This window comes from Notothenia rossii, assembly GCF_949606895.1.
Source record: "Notothenia rossii genome assembly, chromosome: 1".
In the NCBI taxonomy this organism is placed as follows: Eukaryota; Metazoa; Chordata; class Actinopteri; order Perciformes; family Nototheniidae; genus Notothenia; species Notothenia rossii.
In genome coordinates this window covers 28495418-28516514 of record NC_136912.1, presented here as the reverse complement: position 1 = coordinate 28516514, position 21097 = coordinate 28495418, and the positions used below count along the sequence as shown (strand labels likewise).

At 42.0% G+C, this 21097-nt stretch overlaps 2 protein-coding genes across 4 annotated transcripts; both read left to right on the top strand.

Annotated features, from left to right (window-relative positions):
• Window positions 1-79: 79 nt before the first annotated feature.
• Window positions 80-11499, top strand: samd1b (sterile alpha motif domain containing 1b). 2 transcript variants are annotated; one of them, XM_079675664.1, is made up of 7 exons: window positions 80-1672; window positions 3398-3599; window positions 3974-4104; window positions 7125-7161; window positions 7263-7383; window positions 8798-8912; window positions 9038-11499. In XM_079675664.1, exons 1-7 carry the CDS (start codon window positions 536-538, stop codon window positions 9179-9181), a joined length of 1887 nt encoding a protein of 628 aa, XP_079531790.1. In that variant the 5' UTR covers window positions 80-535; the 3' UTR covers window positions 9182-11499. The 2 variants fall into 2 exon arrangements, with proteins under 2 accessions (XP_079531790.1, XP_079531789.1); XM_079675663.1 differs by having other exon boundaries at window positions 3398-3605.
• A 487-nt stretch (window positions 11500-11986) lies between these two features.
• LOC307021536 (transitional endoplasmic reticulum ATPase) lies at window positions 11987-20903 on the top strand. 2 transcript variants are annotated; one of them, XM_079653741.1, is made up of 18 exons: window positions 11987-12144; window positions 12476-12608; window positions 12685-12857; window positions 13588-13730; window positions 13834-13964; window positions 14609-14740; window positions 14843-14945; window positions 15046-15179; window positions 15555-15690; window positions 15767-15879; window positions 16578-16742; window positions 17313-17435; window positions 17534-17746; window positions 17826-18004; window positions 18092-18221; window positions 18524-18682; window positions 19949-20100; window positions 20200-20903. In XM_079653741.1, exons 1-18 carry the CDS (start codon window positions 12122-12124, stop codon window positions 20303-20305), a joined length of 2448 nt encoding a protein of 815 aa, XP_079509867.1. In that variant the 5' UTR covers window positions 11987-12121; the 3' UTR covers window positions 20306-20903. The 2 variants fall into 2 exon arrangements, with proteins under 2 accessions (XP_079509867.1, XP_079509868.1); XM_079653742.1 differs by lacking the exon at window positions 20200-20903 and having other exon boundaries at window positions 18524-18602; window positions 19949-20090.
• Window positions 20904-21097: the final 194 nt, after the last annotated feature.

Genomic DNA, 21097 nt, shown 5'->3' with positions numbered 1-21097 from the left:
GAGCTCCTGTGAGTTTTGAAAACAGTAAATTGTAGATTGTGACATAACTCAAATGAAGCCTTAGTGTTGTAGCCTGGAGGTCAGAAATCTATCATTGCCATCTGATGCGGAAAGGAGCCTACATCCACCCATCTGTTGACCGCCCTATTCAGTCTGATTCACCATGATATGCTTAAAAACACGTCTCCGCCCTCACTGTTTGTTCCGCGCAGTTGTGTTTCTTTGTGTCTGTTCAGATTTTATAAACGTCGGTTTGATCAAATCTTGACTGCAAACAAAGACTCTGATGCGCCCAAAGCCAATTCCACCTTAATTTTGAGTTTTGTGCTGGAGACATGCGCCATCTTCGGTCCACCTTAAGCGCACATTGTGGCCAACGAACGACAGCGTACCAGCCAGGCTTCCGTCCTCATTCTCCAGCCGGGGATCGCACTCCGGCTTCCCTGCTTTGACATAGCGTCACTTGTGAAACAGAAGAGGAGGAAGGAAGAAAAGACGCACTCGGGCCAAACCCCATCCGCACCAGCAGGAGAAGATGTCCGAGCCCAATAAGTACCGAGAGTGGATCCTGGAAACAATCGACTCTCTCCGCTCGAGGAAAGCCCGTCCCGATCTGGAGAGGATTTGTCGAATGGTCCGAAGACGACACGGGTCAGACCCGGACCGAACCAGGACAGAACTGGAGAAACTGATACAAGAGCAGATCGTGCTCAAAGTTAGCTACAAGGGCTCCATATCGTACCGGAATGCAGCGAAGGTGCAGAGGAAAAGCCGAAAGAAGAGTGAGTTTACGGCCGCTGGCAGCAGCAGCAGCAGCGGCGCGGAGGCAGCGAGGGAGCGGACCAAACACCACCATCCGAACAACAACAGTGCTCACAGCTTCACCGACCAGGAGGAGGAAGAGGAAGACTCGGAGCCCAGCCCAGGTTCCCACACTCAAACATCAGCCACCGACAAGAAGCCCAAGCCTGCCTCCAGCCCGAGTAGCGGAAACGGGTTCCAGAGCTGTGGCGCAACATCGGGCTGCGCTTTCGGGAGCGGCAGTGAAGAGGAGAAAGCAAGTGCACCTAGAGGCGAGGGATTAGGACAGCAGGGAGTGGGGGACTGTAACATAACACACGCACACGACGACGGCGGTGGCGATGCCAGCGGGATAACGCCGAGCAAAGCCGATGCAGTTCGGGGAGAAAAGGAGCGGTGTTTGTCCCGAGATGACACCCAGAACAAAACTTCCTCCGGGAGCGTCGGAGACCACCCGCAGCAACAGAGAGAGACTGCGCCCCTCAAGCCCAAACTTCGAGCCGGAGGAGGAGGGGGAACCAAAACAGCGGGGAACCACGCCAACTCCGACCTGGGCGACAGACTGGTGGCTTCTGTTCGCCGCCTGTCCGAAAAGAGCATCCGAGGGGACTCCACCAGCGCCACCAGAGGCCACATGCAGCCGCTCGGGCTGAAGGAGATCCTGGGCTACCTGAGCAGCCAAGAGCGGCTGTCGGAGGAGAAGCTGACCCGAGGCAAAGTCAAAGTGGTCATGGAGAGAGAGGTGGCGAGGGGCCGGCTACGCAGGACCCGCTGCGGGAACATCACTTTGCCGCTGAGGGGGGTGGTGACGGAGGAGCCGAGGACCGCGGACAGACTTGTGAAGAGCGCACTGCAGGACACGGTGACAAAGGTGGGCTCCGATAACTTAATATTTCCAACACGTCCCGGCTGTACTGGTCGTGAACGCTTGCTTGTTGATTGCTCGCTGATAAATTAATGATGTTAAAATCGCACGAAAGCCACTAGGACGCGCTCGGCTTATCGCTCGCCTCGTTCATGTTTCTAGTTCTACTACGTCGATATTTTACATGTAAAAGTGTTTGGGGCATATTTCACACATTTAGTGTGTGTGTGTGTACGTGTGTGTGTGTGTGTGTGTGTGTGTGTGTGTGTGTGTGTGTGTGTGTGTGTGTGTGTGTGTGTGTGTGTGTGTGTATACATGCGTGTGTACATGCGTGTGTACATGCGTGTGTGTGCACATGCGTGTGTAAATGCGGGAGCTACGGAGCGGTATTCGCGGCTGTGCGCGAGCACGAGCCGCTCTGGTGTCGTCTTCAAATCATGCTTGGGATCCTTTATGTTTGCTTCTCGCTCTCACGAACTTTGGCTGCGGACGGACTGGGCCTGCCTAGCGGGAGGCGGTGTCTGTCTAAACTTGAGACGTGCCGCTGGCGCTCTGTGCACGCTCGGGCCAACCTGCGGAGGACTGTTCCTCACGTAACATCGGTAAACATTTTGTGAGGGCGCGTTTTCTAACCGGGTAGTTTTGTTTTCCTCTTCCGTTTTATGCCTCATTAAATCCTTCGGATATTTTCTGACAGCACGCTCTCCTCCCTCCGCGGTGCACACTCGAGTTGTAGGCGGCTATCGTTAGCGTCAGTGGTGGAAACAGTATTCAGATGCTTCACTTGAGTAAAAGAAGGCCTAATACATTAGTGCCAAGATACTCCATTACAAGTTAAAAGTCCAGCATTCAAAATAGTACTTAAGTAAAAGTGCAATAGTATTATCAGCTAAATGTAGGCCTACTTGTAGTAGGCTCACAAGTACAAGTATACTTTACCTTTATGTGTGTATCATTATATTTATACACTGATTACAAATATAAACTGAAAAGATATAAGTGCACTGCGCATTTTAAAGTGGCCTTTTATTGTGACCAGCCTAAGGCACACTGTAATCTTGCTGTCTAATCAGCATCTTGATATGCCACACCTGTGGGATGGATGGATTATCTCGGCAAAGAAGAAGTGCTCACTAACACAGATTTACACAAATTTGTGAGCAATATTTGAGGAATCGGCCTTTTGTGTACATAGAAAAGGTCTTGGGTCTTTGAGTCTTTCAGCTCATGAAAAATGGAAGCAAAAACAAAAGTTTATATTTGTGTTCATTGTATACATGACAAAATGTGTTGCATCATCTTGTAGCATTTTATTGTTGTAGACAAACAAAGTTCTGATTGACTTTTTGTAAAATATTTACATAATTTGACTCTTGAGGTTTAGTCCACCATTTTAATTTTTAGAGATGCATTTTGTTAAAAGTAGCTAAAGCTGTTCAGTAAATGTAATTATTTTAAATATTGAAGCTTGTATAAAGTTGGATAAAATCGAAATACTCAAGTAAACCTGTACCTCAACATTGTACTTGAGTACATTTACTTAGTCACTTCCCACCTGTGGGAGTGGGAGTGGGAGTTGTTTGTCCTCTTTCCAAGACTCCGCTCAGGTTGCAGTGAATAAGAACTTTGCTCAAACTCAGGTGTCGCCCCTTTCACCTCAGAAAACACGATTTATCTCCAGTTTGTTCTTAATGGAGACATATTTGAATGCAACTTTCTCTGTCAATGCAGCCGCCGTCCCCCTCTCCCAGGGAGAATGAGGCGATGGAAACAGCCAGTGAAGAAGAGGATCCCCGGAGCTCAGACGAGGAGGAAGGTCTATCCCCTGTAGCCATGACAACCGATCCGGAGCTCATTGAGAAAACCTCAGAAGATGCTCCAGAGATCCAGGCGGCATCAAAGCAGGAGAGCTCCCAGCAGCAGCAGCACAGGGGTAAAGGTGTGTCCATGTGCGTGTTGATGTGGGTCCTGGAAAGACCCCATTAATCTCCCTTTTTTTAATTAGTAAGCCGAGTACAAACATTTAGTTACATTACCTTTTTATTATTGCTGTTTAAAATAAGTTGATGTCATTTATGTTTATTTTGTGCCTTGTTTTCCCTGTGAAGCTCACTTGTTTGTACCGATTTTGTGAATTTACTGTATAAATAAAATATTATTTCATAATAATGTTAATATCAATACACAATTATCGTTCCAACAACTATCAAACAATATGAATTTGAATACTATAACTATTATAATAATAAGGCTTGTCTTTATCTCTTCTCTTCCCTCTTTTCCTCTGGGTTTGCTTGCTGGTCTCAGGGATGGGTGGGATTGATTCCCTCACCGGGACGGAGCTTCCACCTGTTCAAGGAGCTTCACTGTGCTCATGTAACAGCGCACACTTAGAGGAGAGAGCTGTCCGTCCTGATCAGCTACAGAAGGAGGCACATGTGAGTGAAAGCTTGTGCTTGTTTTAAATAAATGATTTCTGATCAAAATCACTATAACGACAGCAATGAAATAAAACATTCTTTGATGCATCACTTTACTACATCTTTGAAAAAGGCAAAAAATGCCCCAAGAATATACTAAAACATGTACTACTTCTCAAGTCCTTCACCAGTTATGGAATTAAATTGAGATACTTTAACTTGTATATATAATACTATTGTTTAAAATACCTTGATTCAAGATATTAATATTGCTTAAGTAAAAGTACCAACAAATTATTTTAATTAGCTCCGAAATGAAAGTAAAAGTAGTGATGAACAAAACCCAGTTTTGTGTACTAAACGCTATATTATTGAGTCTTAGTGCAGTGTTTTTCAAAGTAGGGGCCCTGACCCCCCGGGGGGGCGATAGGGGGGTCACGCAAAGTTTGAGGGAAACTGGATTGTTTTAAAAAAGTTTTAGATGTTATTAATAACTGCATATCTATCAATCTATGTGTCCTTTGATGCCAATCTTTTCATATTTTTTGTTCTTGAATCACACGACCGCCCTTGAAGCCAATCAGAATCGAGCTGCCGCTACTGAGAGTGAAACCGAGTATTTCCTCAGCTTTTGGAGCAAGTGAGAGCTAGTGAATATTTCGCTCTGCAGCTGGATGAGAGCGCGGATGTAGCAAATGTTGCAGAATTCAGATTTATTTTGGAAGACAATACGAAGCCCGAAGCCGTCAGTCCACAGTGACGAAGCCATCTTTGTCACAACTTTGTTGAGGAAATATTATTTTGCAAAGCACTGGAAGGTAGGACCACATGAAGAGACATTTTCCAAGTTTTAGATGAGTACATCATCTCAAATGGACTTGACTGGTCTCGTTGTGTGGGTGTGTGTTCAGATGGGGAAGTGGGGCTATGACAGGCAAAAAAAGCAGAGTGACAGCTTTGATCAGGCAGAAGGCCCCAAGTGTAGTGGCAACGCACTGCATCGCTCCATCGCGAGGCACTTGTACACATAATTTAAAAACATTATTGCAACAGGGGGGTCCCCGCCAGAGGATAACTCTATATGGGGATCCTTGGCATGGCAAAGTTTGGGAACGCCTGTCTTAGTGTGATGGATTAGCATGCATGTTATTTTAGCAGTTCAAAGCAGTGCTCATTTTTATTACGTTATTATAACAGAATTGTAGTGAAGTAGAAGTTTGAAATACCATGATGAAATATACAGAAATACTAAAAATCCTTAGTTTTAATTATATTTTAGAACAAAAGGCTCACCGTGTTACATAACAAATCTTTCTGAAGAAACAATAGTTATTAGATACATCCCTCACACCAGCTCGAGTGCGCTGGAATTTGAAAATACACAACCGGAAAAAATCTGCCCCTTCCTTCAGACTTCCTTAGAGAGCCCCTCCTCCAACACACACAATCTTCATCATTAAGTAAAACACAGTGTTGCATTTGGACTAGCTCCCAGAGTCAGAGCAAACCATCCAGCTGAACTTTAAAAAAATTAATCGATAATCACAGAATTGTTCGTGACGGTTTGAAAACTCACAAAATAAAAAGAACATGAAAAATAATTAACCAGATGAGCTGAAGCACATGTGCTTGCTATCCTAGGTAATTGAACATTTTCTCCACGGTCTCGTGGAACTCAAGTGTTGTACTACGCCTTTAAAAACGCTCCTTTGTTGGCTCTTTTCTCTGATGCGGCAGTCAGGAGAAAAATAAAGTGCAGCGTAAAGGACCCGCATACAGAGGACAAAAAAAGAGATGCCGATTCCAGTGTGTTTCTATTTGATACATAAAGGTGCACAGAAAGTGTTCATAGAGGGCAAAAGTGAAAACCTTTCACTATTTTGACCTCTTCCATGATTTTGGGAGAAAAATGTGTTCCATTATACGAGTAAAATCCAACCATGAATATTGACAAGCATGATGGGGTAAAGCAGTTGCCACTATGTTTGTGCACGCATGCATTAACCAAAACAACACCGCACGACACATCATACATACAATACATCATCAGAAGCAATGTTACATGCACCATAAAGACCAACAACAGCTCACACACACACACACACACACACACACACACACACACACACACGCACACACTCACGTAAGACACAGAAATATTATTTAAAACTCTACGCAAGAATATCTCTGATGCTTTTAACATAATTTCCCCCCCTGTCTCAGATATCCTCTTTTTGTCATGCTTATCATTTTGTTGCGAATCAGAAAGTAGAATTTGTGCAATCATACAAATATCTCGGGACAATTATTGACTCAAAAATGAGCTCCGATCCAAACTGTCAAGCTGTGTGCAAAAGGGGCACCAGCGTTTGTACTGTCTTAGGAAACTGTCCTATTTTAAACATTGACCAAACCATGATGGTCATTGGTCATGTTTTATCGTGCTTTTATCGAGTCAATTCTGTCTTTTTCACTAATGTCATGGTTTGGTAACCTGACTTTAAAGAGCAGAACCTCTCTGAGTCAGATCGTAAAGTGGTCCAGCAGACTAATTGGTGAGCCACAGCTGAACCTGGAGACCCTGTACCTCAGGCAGTTACAGCGGTTATCCAGCTCCATATTAGACGATGACTCCCACCCTCTGCACTCACAATTTAAGCCTCTTCCTTCGGGCCGGAGGTTACTCGTCCCAAGGAGTAGAACGAAGCGGTAAAAAAACTGTTTTATCCCAGCAGCTATTGCACAAATTAACACATCATAGGAGCGTCACACAGATGCCTCTTTATTTATTTATTTAAGAATTTTGAATGTTTGTACTAGTGTTTTTCTTCTTAAATGTTTTTGAAATATTTTGAGATTTGGTTGAGCAGGGTGTACTTGCACTTTTTATTAGTCCTGTTATTAGAGATGTGTCAGTTATCTGTGTTTGTTTTTAGAGTGTGTCAGGATGGATCCCTTGTCATTTTCTCTGCAAACAAAATCTACCTACGGGTACAAATAAAGAACCTGAACCTGAACCCTCTCTCCTCCACATACAGGATGACACAACCAACCACACCCCCTCAGGCTTTAACAGTAAGTTCTGCTTTACAGATCATCTCAAAAGAAGTGTGTATGCGTTTGGTGGCTTGCAGTGACGACAGTTGATCACACTGCACTCTGTTTTCCCATCGTAGGTCTGGAGTGTAAGACAGAGGTTGGCATGTCGTCCTGCCTGCTCACACCCACTGCCTCCCCGAGAGACTCCGGCGTGTGTGAGGAGCGAGGGATGAACGGAGGACTTGGCGGTGGAGGAGGGTGAGTAGAACAGAGATACTGGAGACGCTATGACTAAAGTCCAATTTGACTTAAAGCACATTCTCACTCAACTGTAGTCCCATTTCAGTGGTCAATAAATCACCAGGCATTGCATGTTCTTTCTTTCGTGTAATCCAAGTTGACTCTTTCCCTCTTTTCCCTTTGGCCACATGAGGGAAGCATAAACACATTGGGAGGGCATCACCTTTTAAAGTGATGTGGCACATTTATCATATCCAGAAGTTATATACCACCATTATTAGTCATTTCGGAGTTGTGTCTCTGTCTCTCTGATCAATGTTAGTCTAATGTTCACTTTCTTTTACCTCTGTATTTGGTCTTCACCAACTACTAAGGGAAATATCTGTCTCTTTAGCATCTAAAAGCTACACTTGGTTCACCAGCTAGTCTCTAACTGAATCTCTATTTGCTTGACGCTGAGCCAGTACAGTAGTGTAATGACAGTTACAAAAACAATGTGAACAATGAGTTACAACTCAATATAAAGCTCTGTAAGCCAAGTATCAAAATATTGATTGTAGCCTTTTAAATGAGCCAAGCCATTTCATATGAATCAGAACGTAACATATCATTCTCCTGTTTACACTAAAACAGTGCAGTTTCAATGTTAAAGCTTCCATTTATTTATCAGTAAAAACATTGACCTAACAATGCTAATTGTAATTGAATAACGCTTTACCGAGTGCTCAAAGACGCCTGCTAATTCTCCCGTTCTAATAGAGCAAACACATAATTTATATATATATATATAATTGATTTATTTATTGAGATCTAAATCTCTTAACAACCCAGAAGTTAGTACAGAGAAAAAAAGATATAATAATAATGATAATGTTAATAACATAAAATATAGCTATAAATATTTAAACGTATATATATATAGATAGATATACACACCACCTCAATAGGAATTCTAAATAAATGCTTTTGTTGAATAGCCTTGTCCTAGGTATAAAACAAATATGCAGGTACAAGCACATTGTGTAAAACAGTATCACCTAGAATCACTAGAACTCCTAACCAATTGTCCAATCATCAAGTTTCAGTCTATTCTGTAAATTATTCGAGAAGAATAGGCAAAACTATCAGAAGGTTGTCTCTCCCAGATTAGTATTTACTGCAGGAACATGTTATGTTAGCCTCCGCCCACAACAGGTGTTATAGGTATAATGTCTGTAAAGGCACACGAGTGACAATAAAAAGGGGGTACTCTTTTAAGGAATCATTTGATGCTTCATGAATCCAAACATAGGGAATAAACCCCTTTATAAACCCTGGAATAAAACACAAAACTACATTCCTTATTTAAGCTGTCTTCATTCCAAGAGTTTACGATTTCCAGATGTCCTTCAGGTTTTTAATTGGCCAACCGCCATCTTCCTTATCTCTCTAGGTTTATAAAGTCCGAGGGGACCATTGGGAGCCCGATGGACTGGACAGTGTCTGATGTGGTCAGTTATTTCACAGAAGCAGGTTTCCCTGAGCAGGCGGCTGCATTCGGGATCCAGGTGAGCCTGTCAATCCCATTAATGGCCACTAGAGGACACCAGAGACACGGTTAATGTCTGTACTTGAACCTCTCACAGCTGTAACCCACATCTACCTCCCCACATTGCTTTGCTCTCTTCATTAGGAAATCGATGGCAAGTCTCTTCTCCTGATGCAGCGTAACGATGTTTTGACCGGCCTGTCGATCAGACTCGGCCCCGCCCTCAAGATCTACGAGCGCCATGTAAAGGTTCTGCAGAAAACACACTTTGATGAGGAGGACTGTTAACAACAGAAGTACACACAGACTGTTGTGTCTGTTGTATCTACATATAGCTCAAGTTATCAAATACTATACAACTATATGCATGATATACAATACACTTCAATGTTCATCTCATGTGCAACATCATACACACACACACACACACACACACACACACACACACACACACACACACTGTGAATGCTCTGTCCCAGAAACAACACACAGAAGTAGAGCTGGAAAGGAGCCAAAAGGAGCACAAATGTTGGAGTGAGTAGGAAGACTTAAAATGTAAGATGCAGAGGATGCACAAAATAATGCAATATCCCCAATATCAAGCACTTTGAAATGTATCGACCAAACTGTGCAAAATGTTTTTATTGTGTTTATATATTAGTTTGCTCTGACCTTTATGCACATTTTGAAAGAGGTCGGGTCTGTGTGGAAGTTATAAAAAAAACTTTGGGCTTTTTGAGGCACTGATGCAAGGGTTACTTGCTTGTAGGTGTGTGTTTTGTACACATACTGTGAGTGTGTGTAGAGGCATGGAATAGTAGGTTGGATTGAGCAGAAACATTCCCTGAAACTTAGATGGTTGGCACGCTGACCCGTCAGTCGTCCTATATGTCAGGATAAAATCCCGTGCAGGGTCGATGACCTTGTACAAGGTCCTTGGACAAAGCAATAAACTCGTAATTCACCCTAGATGTTCGAGAGGTTGTTGAATCTTGTCAGCTCGCTGATCGGCAGGTAGTTGATTTTGTGTATATTTCAGATACAAAACTCTTTGACATAATGTTTTTAAGCAGAGCTCGCATTATCTGTTCTGACCTATGCATCAGCACATTGGGGGCCAGTTTCACAGACAGATTGTGGCTTAGATCAAACCAGTAACACTCAGAGACGTCAAAATGAATCCGCCGCACAAAGCTTTTCCGTTAGTGACTGTCTTAAGAAAGGACTTCTTTGCAATAGAATAGCCAATATAAGAGTTTTTCCAATAAACATGTTTGCCCCCTGGAAGGATTAAATGATCAAAACAACACTTTTTCTTGGAAGATTCAGCAATAATAACAATTGACAAAACGTATCTACTGTAAAAATGTTTGAAACATCATGCATTCTTATTACTCTACTCTTATTCTAATCATGAATCGAGAGCCATGTTTTCCCTTTATATAGTTGTTGGGTGCCACTGGTCACCATTGTAACCAGGTGATTGTAGTCATAGAAACATGGCTCTTAGTTCAGAGTTAGCGTTGGGGTACGGCAGCTTAATTTTAGGTCCCCAAAAAAAATGTAACTTGCATTAGACTCACCTTAGTAGGATATTAAGACTGGACTAACACTACACACAAGTCTTTATGTCGTTGTGAAACTGGCCTCAGAAATGTTGATCAAACAAGCCGGCTCACTGAACTGAAATCAGCAGAACAATCGGATCTCACTTAGTGTAAATAGATAAAAAATGATGTCCATCCAATACATCAGCCTCCATTTGTAAGTAACTGAGAAACAACTATCTAACTGAAAGATGTTATGGCAGGGTAAAGCTGAGCCAATCAATAATCTCATAACACCAGCATTTTTCAACTATTACCGGTCAAACCTTAGAAAACCAATGCTGCCAAATGATCACACGTCTCATTCCCACCGTCACTGTCACGACAAATATTCCAGGTTTGGTATCTCTGTGCATAAATTATAAAATGATGTTTATCTTTTCTCATATCTGTGTGTTTATTTAGCATAATTCTGTCATGTTCTGAATGTTTTCAGTCCACTCTCAACACACCAATAGTTCTTAAAACCTCCTCTACCTCTTTCCCCTTCACTTTTACTTACTTTGCATATCCAGAAACACGTTACAGTAGGCCTGTCACAATTCTGTTCTTAAGAATTTTCAGAATGTGAAAGAAATATTAAAATATCACAAAAAAGACCACACATCCAAAACACAAGTTAGATTAGATTTTGGTCTCTGTTAACAAAAATGTGTAATACACAAATCATTGAATGTTGGCTAAAGTGTTGGTGACATTGTTATGTAAACAAAAATGCATGGAAAACAACATGCATATAACAACAGGTAGTACTGAGATTATCAAAAATGTTTGAGTTCACATACTTTAGTCTAAATCTCAAGTTATTCCACTTATTTTAACATGTATGTTACGTTCGTTGCCACTGTTATCAATCAAATCAATTCATTGTCATTAGTTGAACCTGTTGGAGAGGACAGCTGTGTCTGAGTCCAGATTCTCATGAGGGCAATGTACAGTGTCTCAAGTTATTTGTTAAAATACTTTTTTTGTAATAAAAGTTTTAATTAAAACACCAAAGTATGTCCATCCTGAGTGTGTGTGTGTGCATGTTCTTTGACACACGTGCTTATGTGTGAGGAAGGGAATCCAACAACAGCAGCTCCCTTCAGTCACAAGAAGTCAAAGACCGTGCTGTGTTTGAAACACATCCGGACAAAACAGACTAAAAGTCTGTTCTTTTGGAAATAGGCTCTATACCCACATTTGTTATGACCCATCAATATTTCAGAAAGTCAGGAAGTGTTCTCCATGACAAGCTAGTGCCTGCATGTGCTGGGAGGAGGAAATGTCATGCCGCTATACCTGTCCTGGGACTCAATGCAAAGTAAGTGCTTGTGTGCGTATGATTGCACATCATTGGTTCACAAATGAAACAGGGAAGTTTATTTATACTTCCACTGACGTATCCCACAAACATGTTGATTCAAGGCAACATAGAAAAAAGAAAAGACTGATCTCTCTACTTGGAAATAAACCAAAACCACACCAGGGCAGTTCAGAACCTGAAACCTTTGGCACTGGTCACAGCCGAAATTGGGTCATACAAGATCAACTCCCACAGTAAACAAGTGCAGACGACAGAGAAGGAGCAGGTCTGAGTGGAGATTTAGGATATCTGACCAGACAAAGGAGAGCAGTCATGCCCAGCTCAGGAGGAGCAGAGTGAGTACAACTGCTGTGATTGTGTATGCATATTTTAACTAACTCTTATATATTTAGTATTTTTCTTGAATTAAAACGTGTAACTTAGAAATTGTGCATATTGCATGTGCTGTTGATCAAGTTTTAAAACAATATAGAGTCATATTGCTTTAAACGTAAAGCTATTGATAAGCTATTAGGATCTTTTCATGTGTTTACAGACTATATACTGTAGTTGCTATGTGCAGAGCCAAAGAGAGTCTAAATTCAGCTCAGTGTCACATGAGGAAATTAGAGCTCCAATAGAGCCTGCATGATGTGTGAGAGTCATAATGTGTCTCTTGTTTGGAAGTCCAAAGGGAGAAGATTTCTCCACTGCCATCCTGAAGCAGAAACACAGACCCAACAGACTCATTGTGGACGAAGTGCTCACTGATCTCACCAAAGCTCACAATGAAGACGGCAGCATCGTCAGCCTGTCACAGGTCAGTGTGTGTGTGTGTGTGGATCTATATCATGTACATATGTGTATTTTGTTGAGATTTTTGGTTTGTGCACTAGGATAAGATGGAGGAGCTGCAGCTGTTTCGCGGGGACACGGTGGCGTTGAAAGGGAGGAAGCGTCGCCAAACGGTGTGCATCGTCCTGACTGATAACACCTGTGGGCAAGAGCGAGTCCGCATGAACCGTGTGACGCGCAACAACCTGCGTGTCCGGCTCGGTGATGTCATCAGGTAGATCTTATAGACTGTTACTTTGTGTATGGGGTCAAGGTCCAGGGGTTCAAAGTGTCAGGGGCCCCTCTGGTCGTCTAGCCTTCACCCACAACATTTCACTTAAAGACAAGTACCAACCAGGAAGAGACTTAAAATGACCCCAAAGAAACATAAAACTAATTCAAAGAGAAACCAATAGACAACGAACAGACTCAAAAATTACAAAAAGATTCTAACAAGATCTTAACAAAACAAAACAAAAAAGATCTAAGACACTCAAACCTACTACAAGGATACTCCAAAAACTACAAGACATAAACCAACTATATTCAGAAATAACCACAATAAACACCTCTAAAAACACAGAAATGGCAAAAAAAAGACCAATAATAAAATGATAATTGAAAAGGGACACATAAGTACCACAAATAGACAAAAATCAACAAAGAGATTTAAACCAGCTACAAAGAGACTCCAAAAACTATAACCAACTACCAAAACACATAAAAAGGGTAAAAACTGAAACAAAAAAATGACTTAAAAAGACCACATAATAACAAAGAGATACTAAGTATAAACAGGTTTAAAATAATGTATTTGTGTTTCGCTTCTATTGAAAGCTGGGGGGGGGCTTTTGCATGTCTGTACCCAGGCCAACATTGTAATCCGCCCTTGGTATGGAGTAACATGTGAGGTTTGACGACAGTATATGAACTGACCAGGATGTCGATGTGTTTTTTTATAACAGTATTCATGCCTGCCCTGATATCAAGTATGGGAAACGGATCCATGTCCTCCCAATAGATGACACCATTGAGGGCCTGTCTGGAAACCTCTTTGACGTTTTCCTCAAACCGTACTTCCTGGAGTCTTACCGGCCCGTCCATCAAGGTACTGAAACTCCTCTGCTGATGTTACCCTGATCCTCCCCTCTGCATCTCATAGAGCTGATGGATAGTCCCTGTATGTGATGACTTTTTACCTGTGTTTCCAGGGGACATCTTCTTGGTGAGGGGGAGCATGAGGGGGGTGGAGTTCAAGGTGGTGGAGACTGACCCCAGCCCTCACTGCATCGTAGCCCCGGACACTGTCATCTACTGCGAGGGAGACCCAATCAAAAGGGAGGTCTGTGACACATCCAGCCTCTTCACCAGCTCTGTACTGAGATCAGGATGTCACTGAGTACATTTACTGTAGTACTTTACTTAAGTACATTTGTTAGGTACTAATACTTTGAGTGTTTTCATTTCCAACCAGCAAATATTGTACTTTTTACTTCACTTCATGTATTTGCTAACTTTCTGTCTCACTATTTGTTACTTTGCAGGTCAAATGTTTTAATACAAAATATAACTAAGAATGATTATGTTTTTTTTTTAAAGTGTATTAAATGGAACAAACATTAAGTAGATCCAGCTTTTTTAAGGGAGTTGCTGCTTTCATTTGTCTTATGTGGTGGTAAAGAAGGCATATTTGGTTGTTAGACTAATGGCTGCACAAAATAACTCAATTGAACATATTACTTTGGCCTCTGGAAAGTCGGAAAGGCATTTCTGTCAGTAAATGCACCAAACGATTATTCGAGAAATGAATTGGCAGATAAATGGATTAAAACCAACAGAATCTTTAGCAAAGTCGCCAAAGTCCTCCAGCCTGGATAGTTTCATGTAACCTTGTATGCATCAGGTGCCGGCCACTGAGCATACACCACGATCATTACAACAAATAAACTCAAACAGGGCTGAATCTTGCGTATCTCCCTCTGATAGGACGAGGAAGAGAGCCTTAACGACATCGGCTACGACGACATTGGAGGCTGTCGGAAGCAGCTGGCGCAGATCAAAGAGATGGTGGAGCTTCCTCTCAGACACCCGGGCCTCTTCAAGGCTATAGGAGTGAAGGTGTTGTAGCTTGACCCCATACACTCTGATCTCTGCTTCCTTTTTTATTTGAGCATTATTCTCTTTTATTTACTCAAAGTATTCTTCTGTCCTCTCTCTCAGCCCCCCAGAGGGATCCTGCTGTACGGCCCTGCAGGCACAGGGAAGACCCTGGTGGCCCGGGCTGTGGCCAACGAAACTGGGGCCTTTTTCTTCCTCATCAATGGCAAGGGAAAATAGGATATGACCCTGTTCTTACTGTATGTATAGCTCTCTTTGTATAGGAGGAAATGTGTTTAACATGCCGTGCATTATTCTGTGAAAAGGTCCGGAAATCATGAGTAAGCTGGCAGGAGAGTCAGAGAGCAACCTAAGGAAGGCGTTTGAGGAGGCGGAGAAGAACGCTCCGGCCATCATCTTTATTGATGAGCTGGACTCCATCGCTCCTAAGAGAGAGAAGGTGAACAATAGATAGGAAGTGGCTGTGTACAGAGCTGTGGTGCAGAAACTCTCTATCAAGTCCACCACCAAAACCATTGTTGTGTGTGTGTGTGTGTGTGTGTGTGTGTGTGTGTGTGTGTGTGTGTGTGTGTGTGTGTGTGTGTGTGTGTGTGTGTGTGTGTGTGTGTGTGTGTGTGTGTGTGTGTGTGTGTGTGTGTGTGTGTGTGTGTGTGTGTGTGTGTGTGTGTGTGTGTGTGTGTGTGTGTGTGTGTGTGTGTGTGTGTGTGTGTGTGTGTGTGTGTGTGTGTGTGTGTGTGTGTGTGTGTGTGTGTGTGTGTGTGTGTGTGTGTGTGTGTGTGTGTGTGTGTGTGTGTGTGTGTGTGTGTGTGTGTAGACCCATGGTGAAGTGGAGAGGCGTATAGTCTCGCAGCTCCTGACCCTGATGGATGGCCTGAAGCAAAGAGCTCATGTAGTCGTCATGGCAGCCACAAACCGACCAAACAGCATTGACCCTGCTCTGAGACGCTTTGGTCAGCACAGCAACCTAAACAATCATATACACACATAAACACAGATGCATTTACAAATGGTGACGTCTCTCTCCAGGCAGGTTTGACCGGGAGATTGACATTGGAATCCCTGATTCCACCGGCAGACTGGAGATCTTGCAGATTCACACCAAAAACATGAAGCTCGGGGACGACATTGACATGGAGAGGGTGAGAGAGAGTAGCAGCCCGGGCCAAGACAAACTGACAGTTGATTATGCTTCAACTATCTAGACTAATATTTCTGATGATTTGCTTATTTTTTGTCTTATGTGACAGCAAATTGAGTGCTTTTTGGTTTTGGAATGTTATTAAATTGACGAGAACACTAAATAAATTACTGGGCATATTAATGGATAGTAAAAATAATTGTTTGGGACATGTTACAGAATTACATTTTGTCCACAGCCCCTTCATTTTAAAGATTGTTATTTTTTTATAAACTGTATTATAATATGTTTCTCATGCAAATAAAAATGTAACAATATTCTTTCAGATAAAACTTCTGGAAGTCAATTAAAAAAGTGATTCAATCAAAGTACATATCTTTAAATTTAAGAAAACCCCAGCTTAGCAACATAACATTTACATGAATTCCAGTGGACTCCTGTAAACTTTACATTATATAAGAAGTTAGGGAAAATGGAATTGTGACTTTCTCTACAAATATGTTGTTCTCATTAATTAATGTTTAAGTGTTAAACTTCTTATAATGACAGATTCAATTGAGTTCAGTCAGACAGGCCAGTTCCATCAAATGATGTCTAATTTTAGTGTTAAAAAACAAACGCTGGTTGCATGCACCGACATTTGAAAACGCATATGTGCTACTTAGCGAGTTAATAATAAAATCCCTAAACCTTTTTCAGATTGCCAAAGAGACCCACGGTCATGTAGGCGCTGACATGGCTGCTCTGTGCTCTGAAGCTGCTCTGCAAGCTATCCGCAAGAAGCTGACCCTCATCGACCTGGAGGATGATACCATCGATGCAGACCTGCTCAACTCACTGGCTGTCACCATGGACGACTTCCAGGTACACACGCAATTTAAACCAACACGCATACACTTTTTTGCTCATCCAAAAATAGTATGGGTTATTTAAGTTTAACTTCTGTTACAGTCATTCCTGCCAAGAGTACAGATGTTAGAGACCCAACAACTCTGACCAATCAGAACAACGGGTCTTTTCCAAAACAGGGCCTTAAAGAGACAGGCGCTCAAATAACATAAAACATTAAGGCAAAACTTAAATGAGGACTTTAATGAAGTGTATTATGTCAACCAATTTCACATAACTGTAAAAGGTTAGTTAAAAGCACCTAACATATTTTATTTAAACGTAATATTACTGCTTCCAACCATCCTAATATGTGACATCTGTTGACATTTAATTAAATTCACTGTTTCAGTTTTTCAGTGCATGCTCTAGTAGTAGAAAACGCAAATGCAATACAAAAGAACCTGAAATTAGCATTAATGCCTCCAAAAACGCAAGTGTGCACCTTGTGTACAACCACACTTAACGTAAATGTTTTGTAATGATACATAAATAAAGAAGAGTGATGCATTTCTGCTCCCTGACGTTTAACATGTCCTCTCTCAGTGGGCGCTGAGTCAGAGCAACCCCTCGGCTCTGAGAGAGACTGTTGCAGAGGTGCCTCAGGTGAACTGGGAGGACATTGGAGGACTGGACGAGGTCAAGAGAGAACTGCAAGAGCTTGTCCAGGTGAGAGACACTCACACACTCACACAAGCATGTTATGTGCATACCTACAAACAAAAGCCCCATCGGGGGTCCTTCTATCTCCACCTCGCTCTCCTCAGTACCCTGTGGAGTATCCAGACAAGTTCCTGAAGTTTGGTATGACTCCGTCTCGCGGAGTGTTGTTCTACGGCCCTCCAGGCTGCGGGAAAACTCTGCTGGCTAAGGCCATCGCCCACGAGTGCCAAGCTAATTTCATCTCCATCAAAGGACCCGAAATGCTCACCATGTGGTTTGGAGAATCTGAGGCCAATGTCAGAGACGTGTTTGATAAGGTGAGAGCAGAAAAAGGAAAATGAGGCATTCTGGGATCATTCATTTCACACTCTAACTTGTAACCCCCTCTGCCTACAGGCCAGACAGGCAGCCCCCTGCATCTTGTTTTTTGATGAGTTGGACTCTATTGCCAAATCCAGAGGAGGGGGAGCAGGGGATGGAAGCGGTGCGGCTGACAGAGTCATCAACCAGATACTCACAGAGATGGACGGCATGTCAGACAAGAAGACTGTTTTCATTATTGGGGCCACAAACAGGTGCACATGTGGGAGTTTTGTGTTCAGGGATTGTTAGACACATAGAAAGTCCTGATCTCACTTCCTGTACCCCTCTCGTCCCACCAGGCCAGACATCATTGACAGTGCCATCCTGCGGCCGGGTCGTTTGGACCAGCTCATCTACATCCCGCTGCCGGACAAAGCGTCTCGCACAGCAATCCTGAACGCCAACCTTCGCAAGTCTCCTATTGCAAAAGTTAGTGATACACACATACAGAGATTAATTACTTTCTTATCTACACAACATGGAAGCACAATCTGCGTTTGTATATCAGCCAATAGGAACACCTTACCTGTGTCTGGTGAAGGTCATGGGCTAGATTTGTTCTTAAGCCTAACAACAGAGCCAATAGGAGGTGAAGAAGTCTAGTTTTCTCTCAAACTGCTTGAAAGACAGTTATTATGATTTGTTGTCCAATAATGAAAAAAATAAACTGTCTACTCCAGAGGCACGTTCCTATTCTACTTCTTCCTCTCTTCTTCCTCTCCTTCCTGTAGGATGTGAACCTGGACTTCCTCTCTGGCATCACTGAGGGTTTCTCTGGAGCAGACCTGACAGAGATCTGCCAGCGGGCCTGTAAGATGGCCATCCGTGAGGCCATCGAGGCCGAGATCAAGGCTGAGCGCGAGAGGCAGAACCGACCCGGCGTCCCCATGGTCAGACTGTCAGACTCGCGGCTACAGCTGCATGCTTGATCCTACACCATACTATAATATGTTAAGCAGGAGAACAATAACTGGTGTAGTAGCCGATTATGCAAAATAGAATTTCAAAGGCCACTTAATCTACGAGACGAATTTGAGTATTGACTCGCGTACATTTAAGAAATCCAAACACCTTGCACGTTCCATTCAAGTGCTTTATAAGTTCACTGGATCAGCTGGCAACCCACTGCCGACTTGCAACATTTGCATGGCATTAAAATAAAATAAACAAACAAATCCAACAGGCGTACGGATGTGTGCGGTCAAAAACCTTTTCCGACTTCCTCACTAGACTTCCTGCTGTGTCAGCGTCATTTATAAAAAAAAAAACGGTATAATTATCATTCATAGTTATTCAGTTAATTTGAGTTAACTTCAAAGAATATTCAATTGGCTGACCAAACCATAATTAATTACCATTCAATAATGTGCCTAAAAGGCTCTTAAAACTGGGTTCTGTGACTTTGGTAACACTTTCTATGACCCACATGTCTGTAATGCACTATACATCTATAATCCCTTCAACTGCTCAAAGCACTGTGTATTTTATAGTTGTAAGCACTCGTAAATATTCATAATTCTTAATTAAAAAAATTATAATAACATAATATAATGTATGATTATAATGACTTAGGAGGTGAAATGTCATAAAGCGTTATAACTGTTGGTCACTGCAAGGATCAGGGTTTCTTGCTAATTCCCATGGTTGTAATCAATCGATTAATAATATTTTAATAAAAATCATAATCACTATAATCATGTTTTAATGTTATTATACGTTACTCAAAGTGCTCATTGTTTGCTTTAAGTGAAGTAAAAATTCTAAGTATTGTTATTGTATAGAATTACGTTTTTTTCACTTAATTTTAATAAACAATGACCAGAGTAACTGGCATTATAACATTAATAATAATACTCTATACTGTATATAGTATTACAAATACTGTTATACAATTATTGCTATAAATCATTATGAATGTTTATGAGTTATAGTTATAATTATACTGTGTACTATAGGAAGATCATAATGTGTTATATGTTTATTATAGAATTAGGTGTCATAGAAAGCGTAAGCGTGACCTGTGGTTTTTGTTACTTTCAGCCTTTGGACTGGGAACACACACACACACATACACACACACACACACACACACACACACACACACACACACACACACACACACACACACTCTCATTGCAATTTTTCTCTGCCTGCAGGATGAAGACTTTGATCCAGTCCCAGAGATCAGGAAGGACCACTTTGAGGAGGCGATGCGATTCGCTCGTCGCTCTGTCAGTGACAATGACATCCGCAAATATGAAATGTTTTCTCAAACTCTGCAGCAGAGCCGGGGTTTTGGAAACTTCAGGTACATTTTTATGAGTACAATTCATTTGTCACACAATCAAATGTAGTCGTAGATTCTTCTACAGATATTTGAAGTATTTATTTGTGTCCCCCCTTCTAGGTTTCCCTCTGCTACTGGTACCCGGTCTGGAGGTCAGGGGTCAGACTCTGGGTTAGGGGGGCCGGGACCGCAAAGTGAGGAAAGCAATGATGATCTCTATCAATGACAGAGTTGGGGAGTAGTGGAGTACAAATACTTTGTTAGTGTACTTAAGTAAATGTTTCTGGCATCAATACTTAACTCCACTACTTATTTTTCTGACGACTTTTTGCTTTTACTTCTTACATTTTTAACACAAATACCTGTACTTTCTACTTCTTATATTAACAGACTCGCGTTTGGTGGTGTGATTATTATTATTTAGAGTCATTGCGTGACTATTGATTTTAACACGATCCATGTATCCATCATTTCCTGGTCTTCTCTAAACAAGAGGGACCAATGAGAATGGCAGATGTTAGGGAGGAAGCGTAAGAGGCAGAGACAGGTGATGAAGTTAGCGACAAGCGGAGATATTAATCTCCCTCACCCATGGCCATACAGTATCTGAGGGTGATGCTCGAAATGATCGGCATCAGAAGCGATTCCTGGCGATGTGTGGTTCAGGAAACTATTGTTACGCTGATGTCTTCAGCTACAATGTTACTTCATGTTAATTTGTTTGGTTTTCGAAGACACGGACACAAACACACACACAACATTTTTGAGTTGGGTTGTTTATGAATTGATCCAACAATTTTAAATAAAGTTCACCATATAACTTGTTTCAATTCAGTTTTTTTTAAAGCATTACCATAATAATTGTTGTGTTGTTTCCAAGGAAGAGGTAGAGTCACCTTAGAATCTACAATGTACTCTATAGGCGTTTATTTCCCTGCTTTGTTTTTCTTTGCTTGTTTTCTAAATGTGTGTTGTTCAGTGTTGAACCGTTCATTAGCTAACAATGACATTATTACAA